Raw genomic sequence first — 17721 nt, 5'->3', positions numbered from 1 at the left:
TGCAGTGACCCTGCTGTCCCTATCATGGCCTGGCACTGCCAGCAGGGAGGCCAATGAGGCAGTCACTGCCAGGGCACTGGGCCACGTCCACACCTGCCACGAAGCCAGTGGCCTGGGTGCCCTGCTCCTGTTCCCAGAGATGAGCTGTGGCTAGTGGCACCAAGCATTGGAGAGCCGTGAACTAGTTAAGAGACTTTATTCTAGTAGCTATAATTACAGTGCTTGTTTGTCGAAATGAAAACTGAAAACAAGTATACAAAACAGTTGATTACTAATTGTGTATTGAAAGCAGTAAGAGGTTCCACGACACCAAATAAACCAGTTCTGAGGATTTCCCCAAGATAAAGTTGAACGGCTCCAGCTTCTTCAGTGTTTATCAAAATACGAAAGAAAAAAGTAGACGTCGTTGTTTCGGTGGCAAACCTGACCCTTGCAGGCTGAGGGAGTGAAAGCACATGTGGACGGGGGCTCCGGGGGTCCCCCTGAGGGCCCTGGGAGTGGTGGCCGCAGCCCCCAGCCCATCCCCCCGGGCGGCCATGTGGGCACAGGTGCGAGGACAAACGCTAGGGGAGGCAGGACCACCGGAGACAGCAAATCACGGGGACCCTGTCGTGACCATGCAGGATAGACCATGGCTGGCTCTGCCCCGTCACGTTCCCGACAGGAAACGGATCACCGGTGGACCAGACGCCAGCCCTTTACCGCAGAACCTAACCAGGCACGTTTCTCCCTTCCGTGTGTTCAAGTGTTCTCCTTGCCTTGTGTTTTTATCTGTTTTAAAAATGCACTGAGTTTGGGTTAAAAACCAACCACCAAAATCGAGTCCAACACAGACCTAACGCCCATAGGAGAAGCGAGCGCCAGGCTGGCCCTGACAGCAACTCCTGGGGGCCCCGTGAGCCTAAAATCCCTTCTCAGTACTGAACAGTGGGCTGATTCTTTTTACAATAAAAAAAGCTGAGTAATATTGCATAGGAGTACCAGAAACTGCCTCGTTGGGAACAGAAACTATTTACATTAAATAAAAACCCGGCTGCAGGCTGCGTCTGCACATTTACAGCATGGTGAAGCACACTGTGACCGACCATGGAGACAGCTTCTGGCACTCACACCACATGAGAGTAAAGCAGGGTGGAAGGAGGGAGTGGGGGGGAGGGGACGCGGCTCACTTCTGGTTCCGGAGCTGATTGGACAGCCAGTCCAGTCCCTCATAGAGCCCGTCCCCGCTGGTGGCACAGGTGGCCTGAATGTACCAGTTCCTGTGGCGCAGCGAGTGCAGGCCCAGCTTGTCCGTGATCTCGGCTGCATTCATGGCGTTCGGGAGGTCCTGGTGGTGGGAGAGGCCAACGACCTCCAGTGAGTGGGCAGCAGGGACCACCCCTTCCCACCTCCCACCCCACATGGCCGGGGCCCACGGGCGCGCATACCTGCTTGTTGGCGAACACCAGCAGGACGGCATCCCTGAGCTCGTCCTCCGCCAGCATCCTCATGAGCTCCTCACGGGCCTCGTTCACGCGCTCTCTGTCGTTGCTGTCCACCACGAAGATGAGGCCTGCGGAGCCGTGGGCGTCAGGACGGGCGCCGATGGCGCCCCAGCCTCTCCCGCAGGCCACAGCCCCTCCGCTCACCTTGTGTGTTCTGGAAGTAGTGGCGCCACAGGGGCCGGATCTTGTCCTGGCCGCCCACATCCCACACGGTGAAGCTGATGTTCTTGTACTCCACTGTCTCCACGTTAAAGCCTGTGGGGGCCACGACCCCGGTCAGCCTGCCACCCCAAGCAGTGAGAGGCCCATGCCCTTACCCTGCTGCACCCCCCTGCCCCCTGCCCACGGTCTCCTCACCTATGGTGGGAATGGTGGTCACAATCTCACCCAGCTTCAGTTTGTACAGGATGGTGGTCTTCCCTGCAGCATCCAGGCCCACCATGAGAATGCGCATCTCTTTTTTGCCAAAAAGGCCCTTGAAGAGGTTTGCGAAGATATTTCCCATGCTGTAGACTGGGGGGAGCAACACTGGCCAGAGAAACCTGTGGAGACAGGGGTCCCTGGGTCTCTGTGCTGCCCAGGGCCAGCAGCGCAGGGGCGCTCTGGCGGAAGGACAGGTCTGACCTCTGACAGCTCACAGGGTGGAAGCTGACCACACCTGGTTCCCAAGCAGCAGAAGAGAGACTGATGTACAACCCACAGAGGGAATGCTGTTCACCGAATGGCTGTGGCTTTCACAGGACGCAAGCTCCTCAACCATGCAACAAGAGGGGCCAGAAACAACCATCCCGGCAGTGACGCAGGCCAGAACCAACCACACCAACGTGACGTGCTCAGAGCTTAGCGCTCACCCACAGACCGGATTCGGAGCCAGACAGCATCTAGGCTCTTGGGCAGCACACAGGCCATGAAGTCCCAGGGGGAGCGACCCCATGGGCCGCATCAGGGACTGCGTTTGCCACAGGCTCCCCTCGTTCAGAGCAGAAACACTGGGCCCAAGGGAGTGGTCTTCCATCCCATAGCCCCCAGGGCACAGGAGCCACCAGGGCCTGACCTCCCCATAGGCAGGCACTTTCATTTCCAAACAGGCACCTAGAAGAGCTGGCCACCTTCTCAAATGCACACTGTTTGGGAATCTGGATGTTTATGGCTGGCTGCCTTTACAGCTGGAAGCCAAGCACCCAGGCGCTGGGCAGCCTTTACACAGAGTGCCCGCAAGGCCAGGAAGAAGCCTGGCCATCCGGCCCCCACCCCCAGGAGCAGCCAGGAGCTCCATGGTCTGCGGGAGTTGCAGAGGGTACAGGTCTGCCCTGTGTCACCAGCTGAGACCACACACGTTCCCACTCCTGGTCAGCACCCAACACACCCACTTTACCGCCAGGACACCTGTCAGTTCTGTGCCAGTCCAGTCAGCACTGGGTGGAAATCACCCACCCCACTGTGAACCTGACGCTCCCACGGGCCTGGGCATGCCAGCACAGGCCTTCAAGCTGGTTTCTGTGCACTTGTTGCTGTTGTTAAAGATTATATATATATTTTTTAATTTTTATTTTTTAAAAATTTTTTTTCAACGTTTATTTATTTTTTGGGACAGAGAGAGACAGAGCATGAATGGGGGAGGGGCAGAGAGAGAGGGAGACACAGAATCAGAAACAGGCTCCAGGCTCTGAGCCATCAGCCCAGAGCCTGACGCGGGGCTCGAACTCACGGACCGTGAGATCATGACCTGGCTGAAGTCAGACGCTTAACCGACTGCGCCACCCAGGCGCCCCAAAGATTTTATTTTTAAGTCATCTCTACACCCAACGTAGGGCCTGGCCTCACAACCCTAAGATAAAAGTCTCACGCTCCAGTGAATGAGCCGGCTGGACGCCGCGCCTCAGTGCATTTTTGACAGTTTATTGCTGCTATTACCTATTCAAAAAATTAAAATTTAAAACGACCTTTACTGTAATGCTTCCTTTTCTGCAGACAGCCCATTCTCCTAATATACACAGAGGATGACAAATCCTTTGGGAACACAGAACGGACCAAACACACACATTCAAACTCGGCTCGCTGTTGAAATCACTAATGAATAGGTGCCCAAGCAACAAAGACAAACAGATAAAGGGGGAGACAGGTTCTGGGAGCAATGAGAATGTGGCTGGACCTTCCAGGAGCAACAGACCCAGGAACTCTGCCACCCACGTCCAGGCGGGAGGGTGTGGGTGCACACTGTGCTGCACACAAGGACAGACACCCACAGGCCGCCGAGCCAGGACCCACGGCTGCCTGCATCTGGATGACCGCAAACAGCCATGCAAGTCTCCCTCTAAGAGCCACCAATGGAAGAGAACAAAAGAAAAGAAGGAATTTGGGGGGAAGGAAGAGAGAAGACTATTTCAAAGGAATAAACAAACAGAACCCCCAACCCTCACATGGCTGCAGCCAACAAGGTGGGGACCCGGTGCCCACAAAACAAGAATGGGGAGTCAGAACACAGCAGACCTGACTGCCAAGGTGAAACACACAAACCTGTGCACACGTGATGGAAAAAAAAAGGATACTTTCGCTATGGGGATGTCTTTTTAGATACCACACCAAAGGCATGGTCAATAGAAGAGTTGATGAGCTGAACTTTGTGAAAGCTACAAACTCCCAATCCGGGAACAACCAGGTCAAGGGTCAAGAGAACGGGAAGATCAACCAGACAGAATATTTGCAAGAGACACGCCTGATCACGGACTGCCATCTAAGAAATGCCAAAAAAAACCCACTTAGAACTTGATACCCAGCAGACTGAAACTGCACGTAAGAATTTTAAAATGGGTCAATGACCTTAACAGACCCCTCCCCCAGAAGACCTACAGATGGCAAATGAGCACAAGAAAAATCTCCAAGTCAGTATGTCTTCGGGAAATGCAAACGAGAACACCCAGCTGCCCACTACACACCTATGAGAAGGACCCAAACCCCCCACACCCACACAAGCTGCATAGCATGGAGGGGGGGTCACAGGAACTCTGCCTTGCTGGTGGGGACCTGAAACCACACAGTCACCGTGGAAGGGTTTGATAGTTTCTCAAAAAAACAAACATTGTTGCACGGTGCGACCCAGCAGTCGAGCTTCTGGGCCTTTACACAAAATCCTGGACACGGATGTTTACGGCAGCTTACCCACAACCACCCAAACTTGGAAGAACCAAGACGTCCTCCACGAGGTGACGGGTGAAGAGACTGCAGTCCATCCACACCAAGCGACATCACTCAGCGCTAAAGAGAAATGGCTTAACCACATGTCACTAAGTGGAAGCAGCCAATCCAAGACAGCTGCGCACTGTGGGACTCCAAGTGCCCAGCTCTCTGGAAAAGGAAAACCACGAAGACAGGAAAAGGATCCCTCCAGTGGCTTCAGGGATTAGGGAAGGGAGGGATGACTCGGGACACAGGGGGGCTGGGCTGTCGGGTGGTGACAGCCATCACGTGATGGGTCCATGTCATCCCATACTTGTCCTCCCCACGAAAGGATGGGCCCTGGGTGCTGCAACATCAATGCGGGTCCCCCAGGTGGGGACACTGCCCTGAGGGAGTCTGTGCCTTCCCCACGGTTATGCTGTGAACTGAAAACAGCTCCCAAGGCTTGCAGGATGAGGGGGAAAGGACAGAAATTCTAAACCAAACAAACAAATTTACCATCTGACTGATGGAAACTTCAAAAAACAACACAGGAAAGCGTGGGGAGGAGATTCTGCTGTGACACCCTGCAGGAGCACAGAAACCTCTAGCCTGAAAAGAGCCTGGGGTACAGACACGGACACAGATGCAGTCTGAGAACACCAAGGGTCCCAGCACTCTACCCCAGTGACACAGCAGTGCCCTCAGCCAAGGTGGCGATGCAGGGGAAGGGCAGAACAAGGGCCATGTCCCTGCAAAGAGGTGGAGGAGGGAGGCAGAACTCCAAGAAGGGGACATGCCACAGGCATAGCTTTACAGTGGGGCCTGGCCATCCCAGGGCAAGGGAAAAACTGATGACAGGTACAGAAGGCCCGAGGATGAAAATGAACACAAGAGATCACTTGAAACATATGCCATCCCCACCTGGCTCTGCAGCAGGTGATCCCTCCCCCAGCCATACTCTTCCTGTTGCTGGGGTGAGGGTGATCCAGAGGCTGAGGCCAGCCCACACTGTCCAAGCGGACCCCCAAGGGGGTGCCATCAGCACGCTCATCTAGAGATGTGGCCATTGCAGTGGAGCCACGACAGGGGTGATCTCGGGGAGACAGGAGGGGGCGGGCTATCTCCACTTGTCTTAGCACTAATGTAATCTTGTCCTTACCATGATCACAGAGTCCTGGGGACCGAGGGGTAAAAATGTCACTTGCACTCTCCCCAGCCCCCACGTGGGCAGGCGGACCATCTCAGGGTAAAACTGCCTGTTAGCCTCCTCCCCCCAGCGTGCTGCCACCAGCCCCCAAGTCCCCACTTGCCCACACACTGCCCCTGGCCTGCTCGGCTCTGCTGAGCCCTCGTTACCAATGTGGTCTGGGTCCTTCCCCTGTGGTTCTTCAACACATCAAACTCTGGAGCCCCAAGGGGACTGACGAGGTGAGCGTGCAGTCTCGGGTGCAAGACACTACCACACGGGCACTTGGTCTCCCCCAGCCGAGAAGCGTCTACACCTGCACCTGGCCCACGACCCTGCTGGCTCCTGGCCTACCCCAGCACATTTACTGTTTTGCAAAATGTCAAGACCTAACAGAGGATCTGCCACAGGAGAAAGGTGGACCTCAGGAGAAAGGTGGACCTCGGAGCCATCCTGTGGCCTATGTCACACCCTCTTCCACCAGAATCCCTTAAGCTCAAATTAAAATCCATCTTTCCTGCTTACGATGATGACCCTCTGCATCAGTGAGCAATGAAAACACAGACTTTCTCAGAAGGGCTCCCTCCAGCCCCACAGCCTCGAGGGAACAAGTTTTCCCTCTGTTAGGACCAGAAACAACGTAAAGCAAAGACCTTGGCAGCCCACGTTCTCGGATAAAGAGGTCTATGTGGCTACGGGTCAAGGCCAGCGATGGGGCCTCCGTGGGGAAGCCAGTCCAGCCAGAAAGAAATGTAGCTTTGTGAGTTTACGCCCGTTCCGCTCCAATAAATGAATCCAACATGACTGGTTTAGCTGCCAAAGAGAAAAAACTTACTGTGACTTCCGCCTGCAACCCCAGCCTCTCCTCTGACAGGCCTCTGAGGTTTCAGAGTAAGCAAGGAACAAAGTCTGTCACCTTCTCTGAAATCATCGACTCAGCAGAATCTCTACCAGCGAAGACCAAGATGACCTGAGCAGTTTGCCATCATGGCCAAGAGGCAACCACCAACCTGGAGCTTGATTTGACCCAGGGAGACAAACACATTGGGGTTTGGGCTCCATTCTGCACTGCGGACACGATGCACCACTCGGCCTCCTCCATAAAGGGGAGCTCAGATGTTTGAGCTCCCTACATGAGTGAAAAGCTGGGTGACCTCTCAGCTCTTCATCTTTCAGCCTTATTTTTTAATTTTTTTAACCTTTTTTATTCATTTTTTAAGAGAGAGAAAGAGAGACACAGAGCACGAGCAGGGGATGGGCAGAGAGAGAGGGAAACACAGAATCCAAAGCAGGCTCCAGGCTCTGAGCTGTCAGCACAGAGCCCAACACAGGGCTCAAACTCACCAATGGTAAGATCATGACCTGAGCTGAAGTCAGACACTTAACTGGCTGAGCCCCCCAGGTGCCCCCCCCCACTTCTTACAAGTCAAGTTTATTGGACTCAACTTACATACAGTAACATGTTCCGCCTCACAGTTCATACCCTCGTTTTGATTTTTCCAGAGCTCATATGCACTAGGAACCGTTTTTTAAGGGTCTCATGAATGAGCAACTGCTTTGTAGCAGCCCCCTATGTGCACCAGTCGTCAATCACTCAAGCCCCATCCATCCCTGACACAGCAGCCACCTATGTGCACAGGTTATCAATCACTCAAAGCCCCATCCATCCCTGACATATAGATCCTAAGTGTAAAATGGCTCAGGGCTCCTGGGTGGCTCAATCCACTGAGCGTCCTACTCTTGATTCAGCTCAGGTCTTGATCCCAGGATCATGGGATAGAGCCCTGCGTCCATACTCAGCGTGGAGCCCGCATGAGATTCTGTCTCCCTCTGCCCCTTTCCCTGCTCGCGCTCTCTTAAAAAATTAAATAAAAATACATACATAAATAAAAGGGGCCCTCTACTTTTGTAGGCCATATGATCACATGTAATTTCTTGCAAACTGCTTTCTGCACACCAGCTTTGGACTCCAGGGCCTCAGCTAAACAAATAAAACCTCAGGCCATCACCCTGCCCATCAGCACAACATGTCATTCTGTAGCCTAGGGCTTCTTCTACAGCACAGTGTATTACCTAGTGTACCTAGTTTGTAAACACCAGTGGACCAGGAAAACTGAACGTGCCAGTACTAGTGCTGGGCAGATACACCACAGAGCCCTAACGCAGTGTGACACACAGGAATCCACACAGCCAGAGGGGACACTACACAGCCCGGCACACCCAAGGCACCTAAGTGGACTGATCTCTCTTATTTCCATCAGTTTTATTCCTATGACTGACCTATACCTTGTATTAGTTTCAGGTATGCAACAAGGTGTCTCCCTGTAATTACGTGTTCACAACTCTAGCTAACACCCACCACCTCACACAGTTCCATGTTACTCTCCTGTGAGAATTTCCAAGGTTTCTAACACCATCCAGTACTGTCAATGGGTCAACACACTGCCCCCCACGTCCCAGGACATGTCTCTTTTCACCTTCACTCAGCTCCCCCTCCCCCACCACATCCCAGGACATGTCTATCTTCCACCTTCACCCAGCTCCCCACCACCACATCCCAAGACATGTGTACCTTCTTCTTCACCCAGCTCCCCAACCCCCCCTGCCCCCACCCTGTACCACTAGGAACTTTCCATATGAAACACACACTGCAGAACCAGATCATTCTGACCAGCACCCCAAGGCCAGTTCTGATGAGGAACTGCCTAAGGACTGCCATCGGGCCTTCCGGCACAAACCTTCAGGGTGTTTTACGGGACCCAGTCAGGCCCAAGGGCTGGCCCCTGTGCAGTGATCCCAGCCCCCACCCCCACCCCTCACTTCACACTCAGCCTATGGTGGCTGACGGTGGGGGCAGGACCTGGCAGGTCTGACTCCAAGGGCACAACACTACTGAGATTCAATTTAGCTGGCTCTTTGCCAGCTTCTGATTCAATGTGAAATGTAACACCCAGAAATGAGTTTCCTCATCACTTGCAGCTCCTATCAACAGTAACACAGCAATGTGAATACCCAAGGGCCACTGTCCACTGTCCACCAGAACAGGCACCGGTGGGACAGTCTAACCACATGCAACGAACCCTGCTCACCACCAGCTACAAAAAACAAGGCACTGAACAGAAGAACATGTTTACGGTTCCTAGTTCCCCCTTATTCAGTCTTACACTTTTACTTACTGTTTTGTAACATAACTACTCTCTAAACACTTCACCAAACTTCTGTTCTTCTGAAATGTATACAATGGAGCAAAATCCTAAGGGGTGCTGAGCGGCTTGGTGGGTGGAGCATCTGTCTGACACTGACTTCAGCTCAGGTCATGATCTCAGAGCTCGTGGGTTCGAGCCCCACGTTGGGCTCTGTGCTGATAGCTCAGGGCCTGGAACCTGCCACGGATTCTGGGTCTCCCTCTCTGTCTCTCCTCCGCTCACAGTCTCTCTCAAAAATAATTAAGTGTTAAAAAATTTATATATATTGAAAAAAATCCTACATAGGCTAGCCCAATGTAACCAATACCCTTCTACAGAAGACCAATGAATACAAATGTCACATGTGTCTCCAACTAGACAAGGACCAACAAGACACAGTCCACGCAGTGTCACACTTTCCAACTAGACAACAAGGACGGATCATACACGGTCCACGCAGGACCCTGGACATACGTGGCACATGGTCTCCAACCCGAGAGAAGGAGACACACAAGTTGAGCCTGGCCAGGATGCTGCTGTGTGGAAGAGCCCCTCAGCTCTCTGCATCTGTCCTGATGGCAGACGCGGACCGCTCCACAGTATTTTCTTATTCCTGATTGGTTGCTGGCCACGAGGCCTTCCACTTCTGGCTCCTGCAGTCATGAAGGTCCCACAGTATTCTAGCCCATAGGATGGACACTTGGCCTCCCATTCTACTCTGGCTTACACCTAAGGGCACAGATACCCTCTCTGACCCCAAATGCAGTCAAGTCTGAAAGACTTGTTACTGAAAAAAACTGAAGATCAAAAAAGCAAATTTGCATCAACTGACAACACTGAAATGCACAACAAATTGAGCCGAAAACGGGGAATTTCAAGTAATCTGTGAGCACAAGGCAAAGCAGCATCTGAGAAACCATGGCAGCTGTACAGCACCTATCAGCCTGAGAAGGGTCCTACCACCGACCTTACCGATCCGCGCAAGCCTGGACCAGCTGCAGGGGAACACAGGGGAATGTGTCCAGAGACCCTGGGGCCCCACCCTGGCCACACCCCCAGCACCTTCTCCACGGAGGTGCCCGCTCAGTCTGTTACTCCACCATCCGCAGGAAGCAGCCCTTTGGCTCCAAGCTCAGCACACTCACACACGGAGGGCGAGCAGGACACGAGTGGGGCAGAAGGGTGAGGAGTGCCAGCACGTGCACAGTGAACAGACTGTCAGGGGTATCTCTCTCGGTGGGGTCCCCCACAAACGTGCTGCGGCCAGTTGCTGCACCTTCTCCTACCACATGGACTCCAAGGGGCCAGAGACCCCCGTCCACACCCTCCAAGGACGGGGAGGTAGGAGCAAGCCCTCCTGCAAACCACCCAGGGTGGCAGGAGGTCCTGAAGCTCTCTCACACAGGGGCCAATCCTCAACCCTCGGTCTGGGTCTTCAAGGGACTTGGAGGGACCATTACTGAGAACAAAATTAAAAACCCGCAGCCCCACCTCTTCTGGTGGAAGCTTGGGGGTGGGGCGGGCCCTCCTCCGGGACTCCCAGCACCGGACAGCTCTGAGAACCACTCCTCCGACCCTGTCTGCAACCTCAGGCAGCCCTGGTGGGGGGTGGGGGATGACTCTGGTTCACATGCCTAATCACACCATTCTCCACCTGAAGCCTCTCGAGGGTCCCCACCGACCCCTAGGCCGGACCAGGTCAGCACCCTGCATTCACACTCTGGTGCCACCCTCCACAGGACCCCATCTCTACTCCTCCCCACAGGTCTCCACCAACACCAAACCCCCAACATTAACCAAGAACCTCCTCTCTATCCCCCTCGTTCCCAGATCTGCCTGCCTCACCCTCTGAAAGGCAGCCCCCCCACCCCCGGTACCTGCCTGTGCCCTGGTATCCTTATCTCCCCTCTGGCACCAGCAGGGGCCCACTAGGCAAAGTCAGATGCCTGCACACCACCCGCCAGGAAGGGTCCTCACAAGGGTCGGAGCCGACACGCCCGTGGAGCTTCACAGTGCCACCCCACCATCCCAAGAGGAAGCTGGCAGCCGGCACAGCTGGGGTACGTCCCGTCCTGCAGCTCCATCTGCTCATCACAGGGAAGTCACAGGACAGTGAGTTGCTGGCGAGTGTGAGCCCCCACACAGGAAGCTCCGAGGAACCACCCACCAGGGACCAGGGACCAGGGACCACTGCAGACCCACACGCTCACTTCCCATACACAGGGCGGCTGCATCCACCACACAGGCCATTTTCTCCTGGAAACAGAGGGCAGCTCTTGAGAAGGTACCACAGAGAACAGAATGCAATCTCCCTTGATTTACAAGGTAGTTACATTCCTGGAAAATTCAGAACATCTATTAAGGCTGCGTACAAAAAAGAAAAAGTGGTTTGGTACACAAACCACGATGGAGTGTAGGAAATCACTTTTTTTTTTTAATTTTTTTTAATGTTTATTTATTCTTGAGAGAGAGACAGACAGACAGAGAGGCAGAGAGAGAGGGAGACACAGAATCTGAAGCAGGCTCCAGGCTCTGAGCTGTCAGCACAGAGCCTAACGTGGGGCTTGAACACACGAACCCACAAGATCATGACCTGAGCCAAAGTCAGAAACTTAACCAACTGAGACACCCAGGTGTCCCAGAAATCAGACTTTTTATGACCTGAGGGCACATGGAACATACTCTTTCTGGGGATGAGGACCACTGGCCTGCAGCAGGTCTCTCCAGGCCCCCCTGCCCTCCTCACCTGCTCCTGACAGTTCTCCAAACAGCCACGTGCCCCTGCCTGGGAGAGGCTTTCTGTTACCAGACCCGCAGGACCCTGCACCCCATTCTGCTCACTGCCCCAGCACCACACATCCACCCGTTCCCTCCTCTGAGGCACACTTCCCTGGGCATCCGAGACTGACCGTCAGGGACAGGAGGAAAAACTGTAAAAGCACATCTATCAGGGCGCAGAAATTAATCACACACATCTACACATACACTTCTCCTAAAAATGAGTTTGTGGGGAAGAAGCCATCCAGTCAACAATGAACTCCACACTGGAGCAATATGACCGTCCTGGACATTTCAGGGAAGGAACTAAGACTGAAAGTCACTGTTGACTGCCTGGGACCTGCCCTCAGGTACCAGCAACGGGGACTTAGTGCCTTTTCGTCCGTCTCCCCAGGAACTGGCAGTCTCCCATCACTTTGACAGACAAAAACACTGAAAACTGTAAATATCTTCAGCCAAGTTTCACCACCAAAATCAACACAACAGACAGTATTTTAAGTATAAATTAATGGATTCAGTTAATTAGGAACCCCGTGCTCACCTACAGATGACAGGAAAATTCACAGGATAACACTGTTGACAGCAATGTTTGAGACAGCCTTTGTTTTGGATCCAGTGATCAAAACGCTGGCACGTCTAACTCACCCTTCATTCCCACTCTTCACGAAGGAGACCAGACGGAATCCTGAAATTGTTTCCTTGGCCACTGGCTGAAGTCATACCGATGGGACACTGACACTTCACAGTAAAGTTTTCAGGACCTTAGAGAACCAGAACCCCCAAGCTTCCTGTTTAGCTTCCATGTACGACTCCACAAAACTGATTTCCTACGTAACACAAACCAAAAAGCATCAGGTATTTGCCAGATGAAGTGCCTCTTAGAACCCTTTCTGGCACCCCTTCAAGGAGCAAAGCTTATTGAATTCTGCTTAACGCTAGTTAGTGTTTCCCAAATCTACCATGCACTTCCAACTTCTAGAACCGTGTGTGGATCATAACTGGGCATCCAGTAATTTTTGGTACGCACTAAGGGTCACCTCTGTGGCCTCAAGAGATACAGAAAAGTCGGCCTTCTGAACAGAATCACTCCCACATCTGTAACATCTCCCTGCCTTTTATGTTTTTGTGGTTGCTTCCCGACTTTAGTCACGGCTGCTGATGACAGGATGCCAAGCTCTGGTGGCCACGGTGTGCAGAAACCAGGAAATAGGGGTCCATGGGGACCCAGTGGAGGGTGGCACGTCCCCGCATCAGTCAGCTCTGCCACTGCTTCCAACTCCTGGAAGGAAGCTGAGGAGGTGGGGGGTGGGGGGAGAGGGGGTTGCTGAGGGACTCCTAGGAATCAGGAGCTTGGATTGCTTTCCACTAATCAGGCCACCTGACCCCTCCAAGTGTGGACCACCTTCCTGAACAGTGACAAAGCCATAAAGCTGCAATGCCATAACTGTCACACACCTATGCTTTCAAGAGTGCCTAATAATCACCAGAACAAGCACCCTAGCGGTTACACTGTGACCTGGAATTACCCCCTTCCCCCACACACTCATAAACTCGGCAAAGCCGTCCTTTGCCAGCAGGCAGGGTTCCGGCCAACCCTCTCCCAGGTCAAAATCGCTTCTAAAAGACTGGACACTGCCACACCAATGAGGAGCAGAGAGCACAGCTCAACTCTCTCATTTTAGGAACCCTGAGACCCGGCCTCCAGGCTCTCCAATGAGCACAGGGGTTTCCATGTGACTGTGACATCACCTCCGCAGCTCATAGCTCACACTGACTTTACCGGAGCCCACGGGACAGGGAAGTGCAGTGCAAGTGTCCTCTTGAGTTGTCCATGACACAAAGCAAGTAACCAGACCACATGACCTACAAAGCAGAACCATGAGGGGCCAGAACCAGCTTCCCCTTCTGCACTTTCCTTAGAAGCTGATTGCTCAGCACGTAAGTTAGCCGTTTGCCAAGCCAGACATTTCCAGTCTTGTGTCTGCAGACAGGGACCATGCCAGGGGGCCTCCTGGAGACAGGGACCTCTGTGCTCAGCCACACACACTCCTGCCAGGGGGCCTCCTGGAGACAGGAACCTGTGCACTCTCCCAGCAACCAAACCAGCTCTGTGCTTGGACACGACCAGACATGGGCTCATATACACACACACACACACACTCCTGCCAGGGGGGCCTCCTGGAGACAGGGACCTGTGCGCTCACCCAGCAACCACGGACCAGCTCTGCACTTGGACACCACCAGACTTGGGGCTCATACACATACACTCCGCCAGGGGCCTCCTGGAGACGGAGACATGTGCGCTCACCCAGCAATGACAGACCAGCTCTGCACTTGGACACGACCAGACATGGGGTTCATACACACACACTCCTGCCAGGTGGCCTCCTGAAGACAGGGACGTGTGCACTCACCCAGCAACCAAACCAGCTCTGTGCTTGGACACCTCCAGACTTGGGGCTCATACACATACACTCCTGCCAGGGGCCTCCTGGAGACAGAGACATATGCGCTCATCCCAGCAACCAGACCAGTTCTGCGTCGGAAATGGCCGGACGTGGGGTACGTGTACACACACACACACACACACACACACACACACACACTCCATTCCTTCCATGCAGACCCCTCTGCGAACAGCGCTTGCACTTGTGGCCACTCATGTGGCTGCTGAAAACTGCACACACCTGGCCAGTGTCAGCGGAGCCACGACGTGGCCCGGCGTCTCGCACACACGCACACGCACGCACCGCTGGAAACGCAGGTCCGACCATGCAGACGGCGGGCACACAGAGGAGTGCTGACCACTCGCTCACTAGTTCTGAAACAAGCCTACCGGGACACCCGAGCGGCAGCACCCACTTCCGGGACCCTCTCCTCTCGCCACGGGCGCTGCTGCAGTCCTGCGGGACCGACCAGCACACAACTACTCGGTGACTGGGGAAAACGGGAGAGCGGGCCGCCGCACGGCTCCGGGACTCGGCACTGACAAGCAAGCTACCGTCTCCCACGCCCAGACCCACCCCGACTGTGCAACAAGTAAACGCAGGGCCGCGGAGGCAGCTCGCCCCCGACGGCCCGTCCACAGGCGCCAACTAGGAAGGAAGAGTGTTCTCATCTCCGCCAGCCGCGACCAGGAAGTAGGCCCTGGCTTGCAGCAAGTTTTGGTAAAGGGGCCCCGCACAGACGCGGAGGCGCCCGCCGAGCGCCCGGATCCTCCGCTGGCAGCAAGTGCCCAGCACTCAGACCCCGGGACCTCGCCCCGCAGCCCCGCCCCCGTCCTGCCAGCCAACAGGAACAGGGCTCAAACCCTGGCCGTCGCGTGACCTTGGCGGCGTCCCGGGCCGCGGGCTCCAGTTTCCTGGTCCTCGAGACCCCGAGCCGGGAGGCGGAGCAGGCGGAGCAGGAAGCACCGCTTCCTGGGGAGCCCGCGGCCTGGGCCGGACTTCCGGGCGTGCACCCCGGCGGCTCCGGGGGGCGCGAGAACCACGGCGGAGGCTCGGGGGCCCCGCGGTGCGACTGACCCCTGCCCCGGCCTCCGTCCCCGGGACTCCTGGCCCCCGGCGCAGCCCGCGCCCCACCCCCCCGCGCCTCGACCCCGATCCCGGTAGCGGCGCCCCCCGCCTCCACCCGGCCTCAACTTGACCCCCAGCCCAGCCCTCTGCGCCCGCCCCGCCTCGATCTTCATCCCAACCTCGACCTCGGCCTCGACTCGACACCCTCCCCACACTCGACCCCCGGCCCGGCCCTCCGCGCCGGCCCCCGGTCCCCGGCCCGGCCTCGGGCCTCACCGCCCCAGCCTCACCTCGGCCCCCTCCCGGCCTGTCCTCACCACAGCCCTCAACACCCTTCCGCCGCGGCAGTGGGCAGTGCGTGCGTAGCCCTGGCAGGCCCCCGCCACCCGGCCCCTGGCCCCCGGCCCGCCGCCTCACCCTCGGCGGCCGCGGCGAGGCTACTGCTCCGAGCCAGGCGTTGGTTTCGCTCCCACAAGATGGCGGCTCTGACGGCGGCCACGTCAGTGCCTGCTGCCGCGGGGAACGCTGGGGAACGAGGCGGGTCTGCCCGCGGCCCCGCCCACCCCTGCTGCAGCACGCACGCGCAGACTCCTGGCTGGGGGCGGGAGTGCCGGGACAAGGACTCCGCCCCGCCCCGGGCCGCGCCCCTCCCGCCTCTGCGCTTGCGCACTCGCTTCCCCGACTCGGGGCGGAGTCAGTCCGCGCCTCTGTCGCGCTTCTTAGGGGAGGTGCCAGGTAGAACCCACCGGTCCATTTTGTAGATGGGGAGACTGAGACGAAGAGGGGATTGCGGCCCCGGGAGAGGCGGCGCCCGGGTGCAAGAGAGGGTTCCTGTTTCCTCCCCGGCCAGGCAGGTCCCAGCGGACCAGCGGGCAGCGGGCTGCGGTCCCTTTCCCCGGGCGCCAACCCCCGGTGTGGTAATGGTGGCCACCAGTAGGTGGTCCGGGTCCTGGAGTGACCCAAGCAGCCGCGCGCGTGCCCGGAAGAGCGCCCCCGGGGAAGCATGCTGCAGATCACATGAAGAAGCCTTCCAGTTGGACAGGTTGAGCAGGAACCAAGCCAAGCAGGGGACAGTGCTGCTCTGGGGTGGTCAGGAGCCCAGACCCAGGAAACTGGAAGGTGGAGACCCCTTCTCCGGGAAACCTTGGGCGGATCAGAAGGGAGACGCGGACAGTCGCCTCCCTTCTCCATAGTCTCCAGGCTCAGGGCTTGGCTGTGGGCCCCACGTGGAAGCTTACTCTGGCCTCCTGCCAACCCCGGTTCCCCTCCTTTCTGCCACCTGGGCTCCTTCCCCCCGCCCCTCGTGCTGGTTTGAGGGGTCTCCCACTCGAGAGGGTTGTTACGATTGTTGGAGGGGTTCTCCAGACCCGTGTGTTGTAGAGGGCACAAAGCAGGGCCATCACCTGTCAGAGAAGGGAATGAGGTATTTTGCTGCCTGTCGAGCAGCCTCCTGCTCCTCTCTGCCTCCCTCCCCCGTCTGCTCCAAGCTGGGGGGCTGCCCCAGTCCTCCTCAGCTGCCCTCCAGCCCCAAACAATGACAAACCCATCTTCTGAGAGGCTGATGGCCCTGTGAGCCAGGCCTTGCAGGTCCCACCTGGCAGTCCCAGCCTCCCCCAGACCTCACCCCTTATGGATGAAGCAGTCTGTGATCTGCACCGCAGCATCTGCCCCCAGTGCTATCATCCTCCCTCCTCTGCCTGAGGCTCCCAGCTCAAATGCGACCTCCATGGATCTGCTTGGGTTGTCTGGGGGTCTCTCCTGCCCTAAACATGCCACAAATGCTCAGGCAAAGTTACCCTCAGGAGTCTGTATCTCTAGAGAGTGACACAAAACCTTCTGCTGGTGCTGGCTCCCCACCCCCAGAGAGCCAATCTCCCACCAAACGTCTTCTGAAGCTTCCTTTGAAATTTAAGCTGTGAAAAAATATATAGGCATGAAAGATACATGCACAGTTTTAGGAAGATTAATTCCTGTGTATCCACCTCTAGGTAAAGGCATTCACTTTCCCTCTTGATTCCATCCACCTGGTGTGTCCTCTCCTGAGGAAAGGGACCATCTGCAGGCCAAGCCACACATTTATGGGGGCCCCATGCAGGCACAGCAGGGGAAGGATCCCTGCCCCTGGCAGGGAATGAGGAAGTGCCAGGTGGTTACCTGGGGAAACTGAGGCCCAGCTGCTCACCCGAGGTTACCTAGGGTTACTTGGGGCCTCCCTGACCCTCCTCCCTGGAGTCCGGGGATAGGGATGGAGGGATGGAGCAGGGCGCCTGCCCAACTTCAGCCAGGAGGGGGCGAGGTGAGCTGTCTACAGGGTCCCGCAGCCCACATTCTCACTTTCAGCCAGACCTGAGGTGTGGGGGCTGGCTGGGGTTTGGGGTCGAGCTCCTCTCCTCTGGGGGTTCCCAGACCCAGGA

General features: G+C 56.0%; 1 protein-coding gene across 1 annotated transcript; it reads right to left on the bottom strand.

Moving 5' to 3' along the window:
- Positions 1-180: 180 nt before the first annotated feature.
- Positions 181-15853, bottom strand: ARF1 (ARF GTPase 1). The gene is made up of 5 exons (XM_040454412.1): positions 15725-15853; positions 1842-2026; positions 1629-1739; positions 1428-1552; positions 181-1327 (listed from the first exon to the last, which is right to left on the bottom strand). Exons 2-5 carry the CDS (start codon positions 1987-1989, stop codon positions 1166-1168), a joined length of 546 nt encoding a protein of 181 aa, XP_040310346.1. The 5' UTR covers positions 1990-2026; positions 15725-15853; the 3' UTR covers positions 181-1165.
- Between the last annotated feature and the right edge of the window lie 1868 nt (positions 15854-17721).

Source organism: Herpailurus yagouaroundi, unplaced genomic scaffold, assembly GCF_014898765.1.
Source record: "Herpailurus yagouaroundi ecotype Mexico unplaced genomic scaffold, PumYag 212, whole genome shotgun sequence".
In the NCBI taxonomy this organism is placed as follows: Eukaryota; Metazoa; Chordata; class Mammalia; order Carnivora; family Felidae; genus Herpailurus; species Herpailurus yagouaroundi.
Note: the sequence above shows the minus strand (reverse complement) of the source record. Positions and strands in the feature narration are given on the sequence as shown.

Bases quoted from the DNA above. Each gene is read 5' to 3' on its own strand.
- ARF1 (XM_040454412.1), bottom strand. From the start codon at position 1,989: ATGGGAAATATCTTCGCAAACCTCTTCAAGGGCCTTTTTGGCAAAAAA. The intron at 1,740-1,841 runs GTGAGGAGACCG...TGGCCCCCACAG, and splicing joins GACCACCATTCCCACCATAG to GCTTTAACGTGGAGACAGTG. The intron at 1,328-1,427 runs GTATGCGCGCCC...TCCCACCACCAG, and splicing joins TGGTGTTCGCCAACAAGCAG to GACCTCCCGAACGCCATGAA.